Source organism: Liolophura sinensis, chromosome 13 (genome assembly GCF_032854445.1).
Source record: "Liolophura sinensis isolate JHLJ2023 chromosome 13, CUHK_Ljap_v2, whole genome shotgun sequence".
NCBI lineage: Eukaryota > Metazoa > Mollusca > Polyplacophora > Chitonida > Chitonidae > Liolophura > Liolophura sinensis.
Genome location: NC_088307.1, coordinates 14,723,620 through 14,744,718, shown reverse-complemented (window position 1 = coordinate 14,744,718; position 21,099 = coordinate 14,723,620). Strand labels below are relative to the sequence as shown.

The 21,099-nt window shown below is 38.7% G+C and overlaps 1 protein-coding gene across 1 annotated transcript in view; it reads right to left on the bottom strand.

The window, feature by feature from the left end:
• LOC135480902 (GTPase-activating Rap/Ran-GAP domain-like protein 3) overlaps positions 1 to 21,099 on the bottom strand; it is a 96,127-nt gene that overhangs the window by 9,611 nt on the left and 65,417 nt on the right. The window contains exons 10-20 of the mRNA XM_064760831.1: positions 19,819 to 19,930; positions 19,030 to 19,075; positions 17,078 to 17,184; positions 15,094 to 15,200; positions 13,477 to 13,581; positions 12,771 to 12,845; positions 12,203 to 12,266; positions 10,326 to 10,373; positions 9,513 to 9,611; positions 5,239 to 5,349; positions 4,435 to 4,598 (exon numbers count right to left, since the gene is read on the bottom strand). Of these exons, the coding sequence (XP_064616901.1) occupies positions 4,435 to 4,598; positions 5,239 to 5,349; positions 9,513 to 9,611; positions 10,326 to 10,373; positions 12,203 to 12,266; positions 12,771 to 12,845; positions 13,477 to 13,581; positions 15,094 to 15,200; positions 17,078 to 17,184; positions 19,030 to 19,075; positions 19,819 to 19,930 (1,038 nt within the window). The remainder of the gene's footprint in view (positions 1 to 4,434; positions 4,599 to 5,238; positions 5,350 to 9,512; positions 9,612 to 10,325; positions 10,374 to 12,202; positions 12,267 to 12,770; positions 12,846 to 13,476; positions 13,582 to 15,093; positions 15,201 to 17,077; positions 17,185 to 19,029; positions 19,076 to 19,818; positions 19,931 to 21,099) is intronic.

Sequence of the window (21,099 nt, the reverse complement as noted above, 5' to 3'; positions counted from 1 at the left end):
CAGGTAAAGACGGCTTTTAAGCCCAAGGAATGGAGCCATCATGGTTTTGACCTTGGGTCAATGCGCATATCAAATTCGTGTCCGTTTATTCTGAAACCCATCAGTTTTCAAGATATTTCAACAACGGTGAAAAGAATTTCCTGCAAAGAATTCCCAAACATAACCACTGACAACGTAATAATCCTGTTACTTCCTGTAACTGGTAATAACAACGCGGTGTTGTCTTCCGCAACTGCCATAGTTCCAGATGACAATTTACCGCGTGTCGGAGAAGCCTGGGCAACGGGCCAACTTGGGCATAGTATCAAATACTATTACAATGAAAACATTAGTAGTAAGCTGAAGGCGTTCACATTATATCTGACCAATAGACCAACATCTGACGATCGAGCCTTAAAACACATATTTCCAAAGCAATTATGCAACGATATTAGACATCTGACATTGGCATAAGGGTCTATTTCGTCCTTGTAGTAACGTCGAGGAAACATGTATAATTTCCACATAGTGAAATCGTCCACATAGTGGAAGAAGAAGAGGAAGGGAAAGATCTGATGGCATGACAGAGACACGCAAGTCAAGCCACCACAATGGTCTACACCAACATTACCTTTATTCATTGTAGCCCTACCCATCATCTTTGTAACACTATTGATCATGCTAGTGGCTTTACCGATCATCTTCGTAAAATTACTTATCAAGCTTGTAGCTTTACTGATCACATTTGTAGCTCTGTGGATTAAGCTTGTAGCTTTACGGATCATATTTGTAGCACTATGGATTAAGCTTGTAGCTTTACGGATCATATTTGTAGCACTATGGATTAAGCTTGTAGCTTTACGGATCATATCTGTAGCACTATGGATTAAGTTTGTAGATTTACTGATCATATTTATAGCACTATGAATTAAGTTTGTAGCTTTACTGATCATATTTGTAGCACTGTGGATTAAGCTTGTAGTTTTACTGATCATATTTGTAGCACTATGGATTAAGCTTGTAGCTTTACTGATCATATTTGTAGCACTATGGATTAAGTTTGTAGCTATACTGATCATATTTGTAGCACTATGGATTAAGTTTGTAGCTATACTGATCATATTTGTAGCACTGTGGATTAAGCTTGTAGCTTTACTGACAATATTTGTAGCACTATGGATTAAGCTTGTAGCTTTACTGATCATATTTGTAGCACTATGGATTAAGCTTGTAGTTTTACTGATCATATTTGTAGCACTATGGATTAAGTTTGTAGCTTTACTGATCATATTTGTAGCACTGTGGATTAAGCTTGTAGCTTTACTGACAATATTGGTAGCACTATGGATTAAGCTTGTAGCTTTACTGATCATATTTGTAGCACTGTGGATTAAGCTTGTAGCTTTACTCTGGAGAACTACTGATCGTTACTTGTGGTTTTGCTGTTTATCTTTGCAGAATGAGTGATCATGCTTGTAGCTCTACTAATTAGGGGATCAAGCCTCATACCTGGAAGTCCTATAGTAATTATTCGGGTTCTTCTTATTTATTAGGGGTTCAAGCCATTCAAAAAATCACTGACTGCAAAAGCGCTATATTTGTACTCAATGCACTAATGACTACGAAGAATGTAGGCTTCTGATTAAGTTGGTTTTGTATTTATACCTGGGCACCATTAAGGTAACCGGAAGTGACACCGCATAGGCCGGCAATATCGGCTTGAACCCCGGCATCGCAGCTATATTTATTTTTGTAGCTTAACTGGTCATCTTTATTGCATTACTTCTCTTCTTGTATTTATTACTTGTCATCATGTAGAACTACATGTAATTATCACATTTTTAAATCTGCCTGCCATCTTTGTAGTACACGTATTACTTGTCATCTTTCATGTTTGTAGTAATAGCGATCATCATAACATTACTTTCCATCTTTTGCAACTTCGCGAACTGTGATCTTTATTGTACTATTTTTCATGCTTGAAACAGTAATGGTCATCTTTATTGCACAACTTGTCACCTTTGCACCACAATTAATCGATGTCTCAACAATTACCACCGTTTTATTACTAATACATTTTATACCGGAAGCACTACTTGCGATCGTGTAGGACTACTGGTAATCATTGCAGCACTATTGATCATCCATCTTTAGAACGCTTTGGTATTTATTTATTTATTTGATTGGTGTTTTACGCCGTACTCAAGATTATTTCACTTATACGACGGCAGCCATCATTATGGTGGGAGGAAACCGAGCAAAGCCCGGGGGAAACCCACGACCATCCGCAGGTTGCTGGAAGACCTTCCCAATTACGACCGGAGAGGAAGCCAGCATGAGCAGGACTTGAGCTCACAGCGACCGGAACGCTTTGGTGGTCTTTGTGGTACTACTTGTCATATTAAAGACACAGGCATCACTTTCAGTGAACTGTTCAAGTCCTAAACAGTAAACCCAAACACCAATTAAAAGCGTTTAACAACGACGCTAAAACATAGTGCACAAGCCGCTATATTTGATACATGGCATAATGATTAACGGCTGTTACAGGTGCATAAATAGTTAGCTCCCTGGGGGAATATCTGAACTCTTCCAGCTATATTAGTATTTGTTCACATGGCCAGGGGACGTCAACTGCCAGCGTCGTGTTTGAGGAATTCGAAGTCTTCAGACAAATAGAGTTATAAAAAGCAAGATGGGACAACGATGCTGGTATTGTTATTACAGAATGTCTCTAGAGAGGCATCAACCACTGACGATTTTTCAAAACGCTTTTGATTTGATTCTTCTGTCGAGGGTTGAGTGGTAAATTATGGCTGGCAATAAATACGGAACGCGATAACGGTCGACATAGCCATCGTCTCACAGGGTTGTAAGTTACAGGCTCCTTGGAGGCGAAAAATTAGATCGAAACAACTGGCTGTCCAGTTTTATGGAAGTAGATGAGACAGGGCTGACCAGGGCTACGTGCTTCCGGACAAGTCAGACCGCTTAATTTGAGACAACCAGCGTCTGTAATCTGGATTTAACAGGAGCACATCTGTAGAGGTTTCAAATATCCCAAGCTACTCTCACCAACCATGGGTCGCTGAGCGATATTAATAAAGTGCCACCTGGTAACACGAGATTGAAATGAACTCTGAGCGTCATATGTATCATTTATTTAAAGGCTGTGGAATGTAAGAAAGAGACGCAGTGTGGGGCGGAGAAACGAGGATGAATATGAGTCTGAAAGACTAGAAGAACGCAAGCTGGTTGTTTACGCGTTCACGTGAGAGTGCTTTTGGACTTAAATGTCGCATCTTTTACAGCTTTGATCGGTACTGGAATAAACAGACAGCCGCATCTTTTACAGCTTTGATCCGTACTGGAATAAAACCTGCGGTCGCATCTTTTACAGCTTTGATCGGAACTGGAATAAAACCGACGACCGCATCTTTTACAGCTTTGATCGGTGCTGGAATAAAACCGACGGCGGCATCTTTTACAGCTTGGATCGGTGCTGGCATGTTTATAGGGCAAATTGATTTGCCTTCAACGGGCAAGGCAATAATTAAGCCTAGAGCGATATACTTTCCTAAAAAAACCGCCTGTCAATTGAGTTCCAAGGAAATCTTCACGGAGTGTTTCAATGTTCGGTTCATTTGCAAAGAATCGCCAGGATTGCTTTGAGTGGTTTTCTCATTCGTCCACATTAACATTCCATCCCAGGGTTGCAGGACGTATTAAAATTATTAGGGTGTAACTATTAAAATTTGCACAACACGAGACGACAATGTGATCTATATATCATCGACCTAGTCCATTAACATGAATGTCTCTTTAAATGATTTTTTTTTAAACTAGATTAAAATAAACACGGAAATAATAGAAAAGCAAGGACATATGAGAATATAGCTGTGACTGTAATGATATTAAAAAGAAATTGCAGAGAATATTTAAAAGCTTAGAGCATGGATAGTAAAACTAGAGCAGCAACGATAGGGAGACAGTGAGAAGTTGGTCATTCCGCCCTTCAATGATTACCGTCACAGAGGATTTGCATTTTGTAATAAAACAGTTTTGCTGACAAGTATACAGTTGATTTCAGCCTAGCAGGCGAAGTTGGATATAAGTGCGAAAATAGAGCACATGAGGACACTCAGTATTAAAGAGTTTAACTTTGCTTGAAAAACAGAGCTGTAGTGATGATAAGATGAAGGCCTGGGGGCAACACCATATCAAAAGACTTCAAATTTCATTTTAGTGATAACATGTCATGCATAAGGTATGTTCAGAGCGGCGTTCGACCATAAAGACAACAACCTGCTGCATGGTGATAAAGTCGTAGTGTGAATCAAAACATGTTGAAAACCAAGTTAAATATTAAAAAATCTATAACCTTAACCCCCCCCCCCCCCAAAAAAAAAAAAGAAAAAGAAAAACACGAGTATTTAGAGGATGTAGAATTGTTACCCGGACAAATATAAAGCCGTCCACAGTATCAATGTCGACCGTAGGACACCAGGCTGACCAAGCGGCCGAATGTTTCCAGGTGTACAATAGCAACCGTTTGCCAATGGCCACGACCATCCGAAGGTGGCTGGAGCATGGCCGACTTAAGGCGTACAGATGGCAACCTGCAGAACAGAGATTAAAACAAGTTAGAACTGATGTCATCATGAATGACCTGCACAAAAACAGCTGAACATTTACAACTAGCCTTCTGGAAGAGTAATGGCACACTTCCAAGTCTGAGGAGACAATTTGCGATTTCTTATGAGCATAGTCCGTTGAGGTAGAGAAAACACTTTGATTATGGATTACCTGCTTATTTGACATTTTAATAATGACCAATAAACCAGTACGGGATTTTTAAAGCTCAGTGATATAACTCACAAGTACTACAAGCGCCTTAAAACATAACGCAGATTAAACTTTGATTTATTGTGGTACGAAGACCATTAGGAAAATGGTCGTTTCGATGTGTCATACGCCTCTAAACTAAGATTGTATTTTTGTTGTTTTTCCTTTAAGTTTGACCGATAATCAGTGATAGAAAGATTGATCAACAGAAGTGACAATGGTTACGAAGAGTAATGTACATTCCACTCGAAACTAGTCGGTATTTACATGATTTGTTTTACAGCTTAGACCTACGTTACTAGGTGCAATGCAGATACTAGAAGTGGAGTAAAAATAAAGTGCAATTAACTGTGGCTCACATAACAAATCTTATATGCAATTTGCTATATTCAATGTCAGCAATCATCGCCATACCTCGTGTTTTCTCGATTTTGTGGTCTTTGAAATCAGCTTTGCATTTCACAAGGCTCTCCTGGTAGCCTTCGAAGTCCATAAGCCGAAAAACGTAGATCTTACAATCCTTCCCTGAAAGGAAAAAAACATCAATAATGCAAGGCAAGAATCAGGGTGACAAAGTCCTGCATTAGTGAGGAGACGGCTAGATGAGACAGAGATTAGCTGTGTGACCAAAACGATCAAATGGAGCTGAAATAGAAATGTTTTCCGGAATAGAAACGTCCGGATGAATAAGTAAGGCACGATCAAAGTCAGATGACTGACAAATGTCCCTGGCTTGATTTACCCGCAGCACGCAGGTCCAAATTCGTGTAGACAAAATGGAAATGGAACCACTAATACTACCATCCACTTCACGGTTCTACCAGACGCAAAGCGGCATAGCGGTGAAATACCCAGGCGGGCAACAGGATTCTAGGCTAATAGAACCAAGTAGTCTTGTGGAAGAACTCACAAGGCCTGTTCCCAAAATGACGTTCAACACAAGCAATGAATGAACTAAAAGTATATACGAGTATATAAAAGAAGTGCGACAGTTTTGAATGATGATGGAAAGATGCACGGAAGGCTCAAGGGAAATGAATGAAATCAGTATTCAAAGCCATACTAGTATCTTATGGCCCAGACAAGCAAATACGCAAAATGGCGAGAAATTCATGTACGGCGAAAGCACGCTTTGAGGCGATGGGCTTGTATGCATAAAGATACTATTCAATTGACAGTCGGACCATTAAAAGTAAAAATTAGGTTTAGAAAACGGGGTTTTGCGCTGTAAGAACTCTATTTCGCAAATATTCTACAGAGGAAAGAGCATGAATACCGACTATTCGAGCAAGCTAAAGGAATCCAGTGTTTTATGGCCAAGTACGGTCTACATAAGCACAACTATTGTTTTTGACCACTTGATTGTTTGACAGATCAGGATTGACGCATTTCAAAGTTGCCTGAACCAGTATGCTCTGCATAGGCAGGACTAAGTTTATTTGCTACTGGACTGTTTTTAGTTCAAGAAAATACATGGCTGTATCGAAGTTATTGACGCGATTCATCTCCCGATTCAACGCGGAGTTCCCAACAATAATATCACATTTCATGAAGATGGATTGATTGTAAAGTAAGCTATTTCATCTTGTTGTGGACGTCGCCTCACTTAAGTCGGTTGGGTTTCGAAAACATACAGACATTAGAGCAGCTCTTTATAAATTAAATGAAACTAAACATAAATTACCAAAGTATAACGTAAACAACGGCATAATTCACGGAAAAGCGTAAGGAAGAATACCTTTAAATGGCTTTCTTTGTGCTATTATTCGATATTTCAGCTAAATAATGACACCTGTTTCCATGGCAACCAAGTGCGCGTGTTGGTATTATGGAGAAAGTCTTTTGGACGCTAATGGTTCGGCGCGTAACTACGCAGCGGTGAAATGGTTCCTGTCACCCATGAATTTAGATATAGAAGAAAACACGACGGCTATTAAGCGCATTGGTGATATTTGCACTTACAATGAGGTGTGCGTTATATACACGTTGATGTTAGCCTGTCAGTTGAAACCCTTCCAGCCCAGTAAAATTGCAGAAAGAGGATATTGTACATCAAACAACGTGGTTATGTAAACACCACTAAGTTAACAAACTTGTATGTTTAGTCACAGAGCACTGAAGTAAAATAGAAGTCGGGAATCACAAAATCATCCGGCCACAGGGAGTGGCTAATTTTGTGATGCATGCCCCGTGCATCAAGCTGTATGAATGGGATGTTTTGTAAGGCTTTTGGTGCATACAACAAACAGTAACATCGGAAAATTTTGAAAGAAATTGTAAAAGCGAAAAGTATTTTGTGGTGACTTCATCAAGCTGTATGAACGGAGTACTTTGTAGGGTTTTTGGCGTAAACAACAAAGTGGTTGAACGTAGTATTTTATACTGTTTTTGTTATCTTCATCAAGCCGTATGTTTGAAGCAATTTAAAGCTTTTTTTTGGCATATACAGCAAAGTAATTTGAACGAGGTATTTTATACTGCTTTTGGTGTCTTCATCAAGTTGTATAAACTGAGCCTTTCAAACTGTTTTTTTTTGCATACACAGCAAAGTAATTGAACAAAGTATTTTATACTTCTGGCCTAAGGTAGACCAAAAAACCACACGTTCTCATATGATGGAATTTGGGCCTCGTAATTAGATGAATGCGACTAAAACAGCAGCAATATGTGGAGAAATGTTAACAAATTTGCAAAACAGAAATGGATAACGTTGGATTTTGTGACTATTTAAGTGGTACCGGTGTGTTAAATGTCTGGTTTGCGTAGTAATATATGTGTACATTTATAAAACACTGAGAAATTTCAGAAATTTTGTTCATAAATCTAGGCATAATAAACGAGGAGATAAACGAAAATAATAATTCACGTGCACATAATCGAATGGAGGCTGATGTAAAGCACAAACTCACTTCTCAGTGTTTTTCATACATTCCTTGATACAAGCCACAGATCAAACTTTTCGGACTAAATATATCAACTCTTGCGCCATGTTGAAAGGACACAGACTCGGCTGTGTTTTTGCGGTGTTTTTGTAACATGTCTAATGTGAATGACAAAAGATTCGAACAACAACTACTGCTACAAAATGATAACGTACCGGTACGGCTTTTGTCTTTCCCGACGCAATGCTACCCAGTTTTGGAGTTTCGCAAATCCGTGTCCCTAGCTGCAGGGTAAACTCTATTTACAGAGTTTCACGTATTTCCCTGTCCAACATGTCGATGAAGGCATAAAGCCGGTTCAGACGGCCTTTATGCTAACGGCAACGACAGTTCACAGTGTTGTGGTATAATTACTTATTTAAACATTCGTGATTTCTTCGCATTAAGTGAAGATCCTTGCACCAATAGCCATTCCGTTAGGCTTTACACAATTTATATCGTCGCTGTTTGTTCTCCAAGACATCACGAAAGAGACTGTCCAGTGTATTTCCTTTGCCACTGATAGGAAAAACTTTGTGAACTTGTTAGGATGTGCACATACTGTACATAGAATCAACTGTTTTTCATTTTTCATATATTGACACCAGGAATCGAGATGAATTGGGTATAAGACTTCCATAAAGGTATCAGAAAACGCAATTTCGTTGACAAAGGACAGATCAATAAAATGATAAAGAATATGTGACCGAGCCACTGACAAGAACAAGATACTTTTACGGCTACAAGAAAGACTATAGTTCATCCTTGACATCCTGTGCATTGGCAATTGCATGGGACCAAACATCAAAATCCTATAAATTTGTCTGACATCAAACCCTATACATTTGTCTGACATCAAACCTTATAAATTTGTCTGACATCAATCCCTATAAATTTGTCTGACATCAAACCCTATAAATTTGTTTGACATCAAACCCTATAAATTTGTCTGACATCAAACCTTATAAATTTGTCTGACATCAAACCCTATAAAAACAGGGACATCATATGCTTTAATACAAGTTGGTACAAGCCGCGCAGCATTTTGTTCTTTCTCGTCACTGTTTATGTATAATTCTCCTGTTGTTTACAAAGACTGCAGCGTAACAGCAGAGATTGATGACTTTCATGCGATCTTACCTACGAGCGCAATTATTAGACACTGTCAGGTGTTTTGTAAATAGTATTTTTTCCCATATGTCTATATTTTCCACTATATAAGGTGTGTTTACCCTTATATGGTCAAACTTCTCTTTCTATGTCCAGGCACGGATGTAATAAGATCAGTGAAATCCTTGTCTCTCCTTTTTATATAAATACTACACCGCGTAAGTTTTCTTTATATCACATTATCTCTGCAGTGTTTTCAAAGTTAACGGTGCCAGAGTAACGTTTGCACGGGAACGGTATCAACAAAGCACTTTAAGCCTAAATGACAACGAAACAAAAATTACCAGTTAAACGGTATTTAAATGGTCTTTTCAATTTACAGTCACATGACTTCTCGCATGAAAGGTTTCTTGTTAATACAAAATCCGAGTTTAGATTCAGCAAAAACGTGTTAGAAATAGTGTTTGTTCGGCAATGATTAGTGGTGTATGCTGGTGGCTCTGGGAAAATAAAACGCCTTACTGTTTTGATACTCGGATTTACGGTCCTGAAAACCGTAGCTGTAAATGATCAACGAGCCGGAAGCTGCTATTTCGAACATACATGTGTAACAATGAAGGAAAGGAAAACGGATGACTGGACAGCATTTCTACCTACCTTTATCAGCTCGGAAGAGGAGAATTCCATGAGCTTCAATCACACTGACTTGCTTGATAGAAAATGATTTGTCTAAAATCAGGCGGGGTTGCAGCCCCTCTGAAATAAAGAAAAAAAACGAATACAGATTAAAAATTTCCCTAATAAGTTTACTTCCCTACAGGGATAATGCACTTGCCGAATGGAAAGACTTGGTACTTAGAGATTTTGCCGGGAACTAGCTAACTGCTATACCAATATTAAATACAAATATCAGATGGCATTTTTAAACAAAACAAACCTCATTACTATATATACATTTCGTCTCTTTGGTCAGCCCATCATTTGTTTTCGAAAGACAATCTTGTTTCTGTGGCCAATCACGTTTTAGAATAATTTAGACTTTCGGTGGGAAGAAACTCACTGCCAGATGTCCTGGATATAGCAGATATAGATCACCCTCTAATTTAGTAGCTTTTTGAGATTTATAGAGAGGTTAATAAAAAAAAAACTTACAACATTTATAGGTTAAATATATCTGGACAAAAATATATATTTGAAACAGATCGCAAACAAATTATTAAACAAAATTCAGATTATGTGTTACATATAACTGTGTTTAATGTCTCCTCGCTGTGAAGGTGTGTTGTAGATGGGCGAGCGAGAAGAACTTCAAATGCTGATTGGCGTTATTGAATTCCACGAGCCCACGAGCACTCCCTTTGGATTCACAATATGCAAATGTATCATAATCAATAAGTTTAGCTTTCATCATATGCATCTCCTGCCTCCAGACAAAAACATTTAGCCATTAGTGGATTCAATTAGACCTACCTTCTAACACCATGGTGCCAGCATCTGTGCAAACGACTAGCTTGTCCCCTGCAAACAACAACGGCGATTCAATCTCAAATTCAAACCTGTTATAGTAACGCCTCACACCCTGATCGCTGCAAGCGCCGAGCTATAGTCTTTTTCTTTTAGAGAGTCGCATATATCCATCTGTCAGTAAAATCAATCACACTCGCTATCAAAATTGCCTTTAGTCAGCGACACGTAACAACACAAGCGGTGGGAACAAACTCCACGCTGTAACACACCTATGTACTACATTCTCAGGACTTTTTGAAAGAAGTTTAAATGCTATACAAGTTAAAATTATAGAAAGCAGATATTTTCATTAAGGCAATATTAATATAACTTTCTGTAACTACCGTGGCCAGCACAATAATCCACAGCGCAATAGTTTGTTTTAATGGTACATTAATAGAATCATCTGCCAGAGCCATCGTTACCTCCTGACAAGTGAAAATATCGTTAGTGCCGCGGTTAATGTTAAGGAAGTCTATACATAAATAAATCAATTTAATAACAGTTCTATGTCAAGGACATAGCTCTTTGCTGTAAATTAGAATGATTAAACAGGCATCTATTGATGTTCTAGTGTATAGATAAATGTTAAGGCAAATCTATGAGTGCTTAGGGCGCGTGGGATTTGAACTCGTGACCTAATTATTTGGAACAACTGAGTACCTCCATCCAATTCCGACCACGTTAAACAAAAACTAATCTTCTACCAGAAAGCACGGATGGAAATTGCAAAGTCTTTGGTGAATACGCGAGTTTTGGGAATTCATGGATTGACCAAATGTTAAATCTGGTTCTATATTCTAAGAATATGAAGTCGTAATTATTGAAAACATTTGTGCCAGAGGTTATGATGTCAGGAAACACAGGTTTGGCTAAAAGCACTCATACCCAGAAGACAATGACAATATTTATAACGTAATACAATGCTAGTGTTTATCTGAAAGACGAGAACTACATAAATCTTCTAGAAAAATTAATCTGTTAATAATGGGCCTTCCCTAAACATGAAAACCAATTATTCCAAACAAAAGCGCCCAATTGAGATAAAGAATAGGTTACATGTTAAATGTTAGACAATAAAGAAGAAATATTATCCGTTATTCTACTACAGAGAAATGGAGAATATAAAAAATATAGAGGTACTGTTTTACCGTTTAGATAAGCTTCGTGAACGTTATCGAAAATAGAAATGTCTTTCTTCTCTACGAGCACCTCTTTCAGTGATCTAAAACGCAATTATTGTACCATACTCTTTATTTTGTTTTCGTTACCAATATAGTTTTTCTGGAATGGGTAATTTTGGCTTGGTTTAACTTAGTTTTTAAGGATGACTAGGTTCCCCAAAGCTGGACCATTATACGGGACACATTATCTAGCAATCCAAGATTAAATGAAGTAGCCCTATATTTCAAATGAAATGGAAAGTGAGAAAAAAACACTGCCGTCGGATAATTTCGTCCATTTCTACAAACTATCAGTACTGGTTTTGGAAACCATTCGATATTCAAAACCCTAAAGTGTGTTGTTCAATCACTCCACAGGGCACAATCAGCTCAGGGCACTATATTTCTGGCAAATACAATTACCTTCTGTTAAATGCATCTGCGGCGAATACTGGGGATTGTAAAGGTCACGGTTAGTGTAACATCATAATGCACTTTGTCGATGAGGACCGAAAATCACAAAGTTATAGTAAATGTGAAAGTGCGAATGTACCGTTAGAATAGCCAGCAGAAGCGTCTGATAGAAAGCCTTGTATAATGGCCGATCGTTACAACTGTTTGAGGCCCCGGTATAGCAGACAGAACGCTCGGGTTGGGGCAATGGAATAGGTCACTTACCCCACGAGTCACCGCAAATAATATTGTGAGTGAAGTCCGAGTGGATCTGCTGCGGCTCCCAAGGCTATTGAAATTAATAAAATTGTACATTATTTTCAGAATATCAGATAAAAACATATAAAAATAACTGATATCGGTCAATAAAAGTTCCACCGATTTTTGGAATAGCCTACATAGTGACTGGCTTAGATTTACTTATTTATTTATTTATTTATTTGATTGGTGATTTACGCCGTACTCAAGAATATTTCACTTATACGACGGCGGTCAGCATTATGGTGGGTGGAAACCGGGCAGTGCGCGGGGGAAACCCACGACCATCCACAGGCTGGTGACAGACCTTCCCACGTACGACTGGCTTAGAGTAATATCATGTAACGTTGTGTCCACCATGTACAAAAAGAGGAAAAGGAAGGCAGGAGGAACTAACAGGTTGGATTCAAGAAAATTCAAAAAACTCTCTCGAAATCATGCTGATGGCCTTCTGTACAGATATCTAGAATGTTGCTTTCATAACCTAAATCTTTGGAATTGGCTGTTCACGGGAAAAAAAACGTAAAGATCTTACCTCTCTTTTCAAAAGCCCAGTCGTCACCATGCTGGTCGGAGCGTCCCCTTTCAGTATAGTCTTGAGCTTGAGTGTCTACAATCGGTAGTAACAGATGCTTGTAAACTGGTAAAGTGTGGATAGATAAACCGGTCATTCTGGTCTCACATTTAGAACAGCTTTACTTATGTACTTATTTCGTGGCAATATTTCCACAAAAGAAAAGGGCGATACCTGTTTAACAATTCAAATGTTTACAAGAACATCGCTAAAAGTTGCTTTGCAAAGATTTGTGACAGCGTACCCCGAGGCGCTAGAAAGAGTGGTATAGCAAATACATTACTATCCCCAGATGGCTTTATATTTGGTTTTCGGTGCCTTAACGATCATATTCGATGACAATATATTTTATTATATAAGAGTACACACTGGGCTCAATTGCTGGGAAAATATTCCTGAAGTATATAATCTCAAGTGCTTTTTCTTATGTTTTCCTTACTTTATGGCACAGATTGCATGTACATATCGGTTTGTTGCTAACTGTATGAGGCGTCACTGTGCATCCTCGAAAGCTCACTGATAGCGAAACAGTACGTCGGAAAACTTCTTTATTGGTCTAATGACTTTAAGGTGTTAAATAGTAGTCCGTTCTTGGTATCATCACAAGAAATTTAATCGTTGTTTATCTAAATGATCATTTATATTTTGACGTCACTCAGTGTTTTACCTGTCCAATCCGAACGAATTCTGTCTGTCGTGCTTCCTCCTTTCGTCGCGTGCCATGCACGTCAGGGATGACGTCACTGAATGCTCGTCGGTTTAGCATGTTGTTCTATACATGGAAAAGTAGTTAAATCTTTTACAAAATATTAACGTCTTGTGTGGAGGCAACATGTAATTGTCCTTTTGAGCTTTTTCTCTTTTTACATATTTGCAAAATGGGGAAAAAAATGTCAACTGCAGTACTTCAACATTTCCATGTATCGTGAAAATTCCATCTTCCTTTAAACTTTTTACAAAAACAGATTCTGATAACGTAACGTGTGGAAAAGAAACATTTGGAAAAAACACATTTCACTTTTCGAAATCTTGACGATATGTTGAATCATTTATCAACACAAATCTTCAACACTTGAGTGAAAGAAACGCTGAAAGTTTACAAGAGCACAAGCAAAAAGAACGTGCAACATGTCAGAAAGACAAATATAGAAAAGGGTTGCATAAAGTGTTTAGTCCAAAGAAACGTTAGCAGAATTAGAGTTATCAATAAAATCGCAGACCAGTGCCATGGAAGAGAGAACAGGACGTACGTTTCAAAGATACATGTACGTGAAGCTTTGAAACAAAATCTCCAAGAACCTACCTGTTTGTATGTACGTAGCATTCATTGACCACGACACCAAAATCCATCAAATCACTTGATTTTTGGTTTGAGCTAAAGAATGGTATTTGTTCTTTCAAGGAAAAACACGAGGAATACATAGACTTACGATTAAACTGACGTGACTTCAAACCACCAGTTTATTTGGACAGTTTATAATATTATTCTCGAGGTTGAAGGCGTGACAGACCGTCCCCTTGAAGTCTGTGACAGATACATACTCGGAAAAGCAACGCTATAGACACTTATTTTTTCGAGCTCAACGACATGATAGATTCTCTTGAGGTTGAGATAGACGTACATTTCTGAGATTAAGGTGGGAGTCGTGATAGCCACTTACTTTCGAGATCGAGAGGGAAATTTATTTCGCTGTCGAGGTCGTTACAGTCACTTAATGATACGATCGGGGAGGTGACTGACACTTTCTGTCGAGGTGCTGACAGATATATTTTGTCGAACCCAGAATCGTCAACGTTATTTATTTTTTTATGTTCTAGTGTGCCCCTTGCCTCATTGGCACTGTCTACTTTGTTTTGATGGCAAAGAGCTACTGTTCACTTCACTATCTCGACTTTCTGATATCACATTAATCAACGCCCTGACCATGGAGAAGTATGTCAGGAAAAAACAATACAGGAAGGAAATGTCGGCAAAGGGCGTGGGTCTATGTATATCTACAGAGGTCTTCCTATTACAAAATGAATTGACCAACAAGACATCCCATTGATTGGTCTTGTGGAATAAACTTTGAGAAGTACTTCCGGCAAGGTCATCCGGGCAGCAGACAACAAGTCGCCCTATGGAACAGTTTTTGAATAATTTGCCCACAAATTTGTCAGATTGTTGCTCCCACGATGAGGCGGGGACGTCCGGTCGATATTTTACCTCCTAGAGAGGAACAATGCAGAAACAGAGGCACAAAGAGGAAGAGAGGCAGGGAGAGAGAGAGGTTACCTTGCTTACATCGGGTAAGTGGTCCTGGTAAAGACTTCGTATTAACATATCCAACGTCCTCTCCCGCTTCTGCGCAAACACAGGCACGTTGAAGGCCGCTTTCTCCCCATTAATGACTGCCAAAGAGTATAACATATCCTTACAGGTTTATTCATTTGATTAGCGTTTTAAGTGGTAGCCCAGACAAATCCACGTATAAACACATATACCATTCTGGGTAGGTTTACGGGTGCAGGCCGATAAGCAGACGCATAAATAACTTAAGATAATTGATTTAGTTTTGTTTTTATGTATACGTCGGTATAACCTAGCACACACGGAAAACATTTATTGTGGAAAATCGGATTTTCACATCCCGGTGTCAAATAATCCGGAATAACGGTTACCCGGACAAGAATAACATTTCTTGTCCATTTTTGAAGACTCCAGCGGCGAAAGACTGTCACATAATACGTTCAAGATCATGTGACACCAAAAAGTTGTGTCACAGTTTCCATTTTGTATGTGCTTACATGACATTTCCATAGACGCTGATGGGTTGATGTAGACGATAACGATCTCCCAAGACGAGCAGAGGAGAGCGAAATGTTGTGCCCGGCTCATATGTTTTGGGGTTCTTTTCTGCCCAACATAGAGCATGCTAAAACTTTGGATAAAATGTTCCCAACTGAGGAAGTCTTGTTGTTGTTACCCGCACACGAGTAAATTTCGAGGATTTTCTGTTGTCTGGATCAAGATATCTTGCTTTCGACAACACAATGTTATCCGCGTGCGTTAGGCTTAAGGCGGCTAGTGTTACGGTGAGAAGAAACGGTACAGAGCCTGGAAGAAACTCACGACCATCCGCAGGTTACGGACAGACCTTCACACTTGCACAATTACTGATTGCAGCCCTAAACAATATGATTAGTTGTATACCACAAATTAACCAAATGTTTAAGTTTGCCTTTTCAACATTTTTCAGAAATGCTGTTTTATTACCGAGCGGTTTACCTTTAACAGATTAAAATTCTTCACATTTCTGACATGGAAACCGGAACTTTCAACATTCACAGATGTGTTGATGGAAACTACATGAACACACCATTTTATTTTATGTATTTATTTGATTAGGTTTTAAACACAGTACTGGAGACTGCATCCTACGCTGAACAACGAATAGGCGCATTAAAACAGCTTCCCATCCCCGATAACTACGGTGTATTCTTCTTAACCTCAGTTTTTGTACGGGGCCTTAATGAGGGTGGTATAAAGGAATGCTACGCCGGGGAGAAGATTTATTTGTTTATTTATTTGATTGGTGTTTTACGCCATACTCATAAATATTTCGCTTATACGACGGCGGCCAGCAGTATGGTGTGTGTAAACCGGGCAGAAATCCACTACCATCCGGAGGTTGCTGACAGACCTTCCCACTTACGGCCGGAGAGGAACCCAGCATGAGCTGGACTTGAACTCACAGCGACCGCATTGGTGAGAGACTCCTGGATCATCACGCTGAGCTAGCGCGCTAACCAACTGAGCCAGGGAGAAGAGGAACTGGGTAGAGGGAAAGAAACGGAAAGTCCTCTAGTATTAAAAAAAAACACTTTCACATGTTCTCAACCCAACATCAACAAGTAAATACATTTTGTAGCCATGCACATATTGACCTTTGAATAACAACGCTCTGTTGTGACTGACAGAAATTCATGTTCATTTCTCTGCTGTTTCAAAAGCAATTAACAAGCAGTGTTCGTTTAGCAGCAAAGAAACAACTGGGGTTTAACATGTTAGTATTTGTGTATATGTAAAGTCATTATGCAGATGAAATTATAAAACAACTAAAATCCAAATTAATGCGGTTAATAATTAGATTAGCGATACATCACTACATTTCCTTAGGGGGAAGTTTCAGTGTTAGATATTCATTCAACATTGGAACATGGAGATTCTCTTCCGTTGACAATTTTGCAACGGACAAAGAGATGAAAAGACGAACAGAAATACTTACGTTTTACAAGCAGGAAGTCCCGGAATCCCCGGTGATGTGTAAATATTGGCGGACACGGTAACGGAGGCCCAAAGAGCGGAACGGACTCTTCGGAAAAAACTGCCAGTCTGGAAATACGAGAATGATGTGTAATAAAGAATTCAGTTTGGCGAGCTCTGAGAACGTGACTAGAATAAAATGCGGATTTCTGTCTAACAATGTTACCCTTATGTCGAAATCTATCCACTTTTCCGCTTACAGAGTTCACTTCTGTGCTTTTGTTGTCTGATTTAATATGCGTCCGTAGAGAATATCACGAATAATAAGCAAAACTTGTTTATCTCTGATTGATGTTGTTGTAGATAAACAGAGAAACGAGGAACCTAAGGGAATGCATATGAATGCAATATCTATGCAGGACCACAAGATATCTCAGCCGACGGTTTTCTTGGTGGAAAAAGGAGCTCCTTGTTAAAACGTCTTCGATTAAACCTAGCAGCTGATCATTTACGTCCTTCATCTATCATGGAAAGCTAGCCCGGGGAAATGCTATCTAAAACCCATTATTGCTGAAGCAGCCAAGCAGGGAAGATTTTAGGGATACCCCTGATACATTGGGAGGTATATGGGCCTGTACCATAAGATGTAGATAAATGTCTAGTTCCATAAAGAAAAAAAGCTTTGCAATGAAGGGAACTTGTGCTGTTCTTCTTACTCTACATGTTTTAACTCTCTTTCTGTAATCATCTATTGAACAAAAACTATACGAATTTAACCCATGTAAATGCAAGTCGCTTCACCAGTTATATTGAGTTTGTGACCGCAACGTCTTAGCCTTCTGGAGACAAAGCTCAGAACATGTTTTCCGGACTATACACCACATGAATGGCTCCCGTCATATTGATTCTTGAACATCCATTAGAGAAAAACATTGGAAGTCTTCCCACCAAGCCCAGGGAACTAATACACAAGTATGAAGTTTATAAAACTGGCATTTCCGCACGAGATTACCGAAAATGTATGATTACATATATTATATACCGCTGACATTTGAATTAACTGATTACAGTTTTCTTAATAAATAGTTCAGACAATTGCTGTATTTAATTGTTTTTCTTTTCGTGGTCGATGTGGATTGTGGTAAGACTAGATTGAAGGAAGCAAAGAAAGGAATACTAGTAGTCAACGGTACACCGGAACTGACGTGTAACTGTAAATCCCGGTTTTTTTTCATTAGGCCTAGGAACACGAATTAATCTAATGTAGGATTGTCCCTTGCAACACAGAAATCGGTACACACGAATTTAGTGTCTATAGTGTCCATGAAATAAATATGTAGATAATCTGTGACTGAACTAGTAACTTTATGGAATTTTCAAAGTTAGCGTGCAAATCTGGGGTTGTTTTCAAGAATAACAAACAAAAATGCTAAAATGTATCCTGTGTTAACTATATAAAATATACAGAATTGCAAATTCTGAAACTTCACCACTTCGATAATTGTTAATCGTTTTTGATGAGGTTTGAGCTTAGTAACAAATAAACTTGTTGACATTGGAATGTTACATAAAACCATATCTTACTTATGACTCAGTTTGAAATACGATTTCAAATCACATTTTACGGCCCTAGAAATTTAACTTTGGAAATCCTCATCAGAGTCACCTCAAGACCAAGATGTCAAACTTTTCAATTTCTAGCACCAAAAATTAAACAAGGTTTTCAGTGTTGGCTGAAGTCTGGAATGACTTCATGGAACCGACCACAGATGAGATGTACTCCAAAGTCTGCCATTAAATGTAACCACTGTTTCTCTGTGGAAAAATTTCTCCATCGACTGAATAACAAGCTGTGGTCGATGAGCAAAACTACACTGGCATATGATGGATTTGAACTTGTGATCCTGTCATGTGAGGTATTGTTTGTAACTAGGACGTCGGGGTCAAAGTCGTCGTGAGTATACATGTACTTACTTGTAATAATCGTACTGAGAATTGTAGGTAACCACGGCAAAAATATCTGCACGTAACGTCAGGAAATGTCACTCAAATAAACATGTTTATCTGCCGTTATTAATAGCAGCAGATATCTTATCGTAGAAATACAGATTTAATAATGGGCATTCTACGATCGATACTTCATTGATCGGCGTGTTTGTCTGATTGAAGCTGCAAAGCGCTCTTATGCTGATCAATGGCCTTGGGACGATCAATTGATTTTTCACAGATATAAATGGATTATCAACATGCATCTAGTAAAGGTAATGGACAAAGTTTTTCTATGGACAAAATCACAGACTGTGTGATCCGATATCATGGTATTGTGCGGACAGCGTACAGATTTTTCCATTCATTAATGTAGCGAAAGAACATCAGTTAACTTATACATACAGTACCAAGTCACTTTGCTTGCAGATACTGGTGACAAGGCGCAATGTAACCAGAACACAACACAAAACCAATCACCTACACCCTCAAACTCGCTCCTGGCCAAGCTGTATGTTCTGGCTATTTCTAAACAGTTATTTTTCCACACAGACATTTTTTTATTCTGCAGCTGACAGAAAATGGAATTATTCCCATGAGCTTATTTCTTTTTTAGAACGTACAAAAATCGACACAAACTTATTTCTGTTAAGGCGTTTTCGACACTGTCTTGTTTCATACTTAGTCACAACTAGCTTCAAAGAAGAATTCTAAATCGGCTTAGGGAAACGATCTTAGAAAGATCCTAGGCCAATCTGAGTCGAGATCAAAGGATACGAGTAAAATGGGTTTTCATCATGGCTGGTCTGAAGCACGGGACTTTGTCGTCATCACAATCGATGAATACAATGTTCACGATGTCATTGCCGATATGTCGCTTCCTTTCCACCTAAATACGCAAAAAAACATCTCATCAAATACAATACGTTGATCCAACAATTGGATTTTTCTTTTGAAAAAGATACGGTATGTTTTTCAGTTCTGTTCAGCATATATATATATATATATACAATGATCATATATATATATATATATATATACAATGATCAAGCGCCCTCCCTGACTCCGCAGGGCTCTCCCTACTGAGGGCATACTATCTATCACGCCAACCGACCAGTGAGATCGCGTGTTCGAATCCAGCTCTGGTAGTTTCAACTTCGGTTTAAAGACAGGGTTTTATGGGTAAGGTGATGGTTTATTTCTTGATACTCCCGTGTCCTCCATTGATAAACTTTAACTATGTGGTAAAGCTGACAAACACCACTTCACTTACTTCACGCCGGTCACATTGTCATTTGTAGGATAACTTATAGCCCGAAACAAACTTAATCCTTCTCGCCCAGCTATATGACCAACTTTCTTATGAACCTTTTCAGCTGAAGAAACCAGAGCAGGGTTTGAACTTACTACTTAACCACTGAAGAATTACTGGTAACCTCAAGCGACTGAGCCAAGAAGGGTTCTGAAATGGTTTAATCCAGCAGATAAAGTCTTTTCAGAGCGACAATACATGTACATTACGTGTTTTTTATTTCAAAGAGAAAAAAAAACTACAACGTGTCAAGCAGTGAATAGTCAAACGTTAGTGGAACAACCAGAGAAAACGATAATTTATCTTTATTTGTTTTGGACTCAATAAGATGCAATGAAATTCTCGAAGTTTATGGAAGAGCCCCTGGCACAGTTTTATTGCAACTTAGCACTGATTTGTTTCCCCATAAATAAACTTAGACACTGCCTGCGCTGTAGTAATTTATTTATTTATTTATTTCTGGTGTTTAACGGCACAGATTTTTGTGTTCTAGAAACTAGTATGCCCGGAGTAAACCACCGACCTTCGGCAGGTTCCTCACAAACCTCTTCACTTAAAATCCACTAGCGAAACACGGAGAACTCGATTCGGACATACGATCTCATTGATTTGGACGTTTTAACTCTAGCAGCCAGCTCGGTCCCACAGTGGTTAAATACGGTCACGAGGAAAATATTCATTAAAAAATGTGAGAAAATGATCACACCTCTGGAGGGAGAACTGCTTTAATCAGGCTTTGCTAAAAG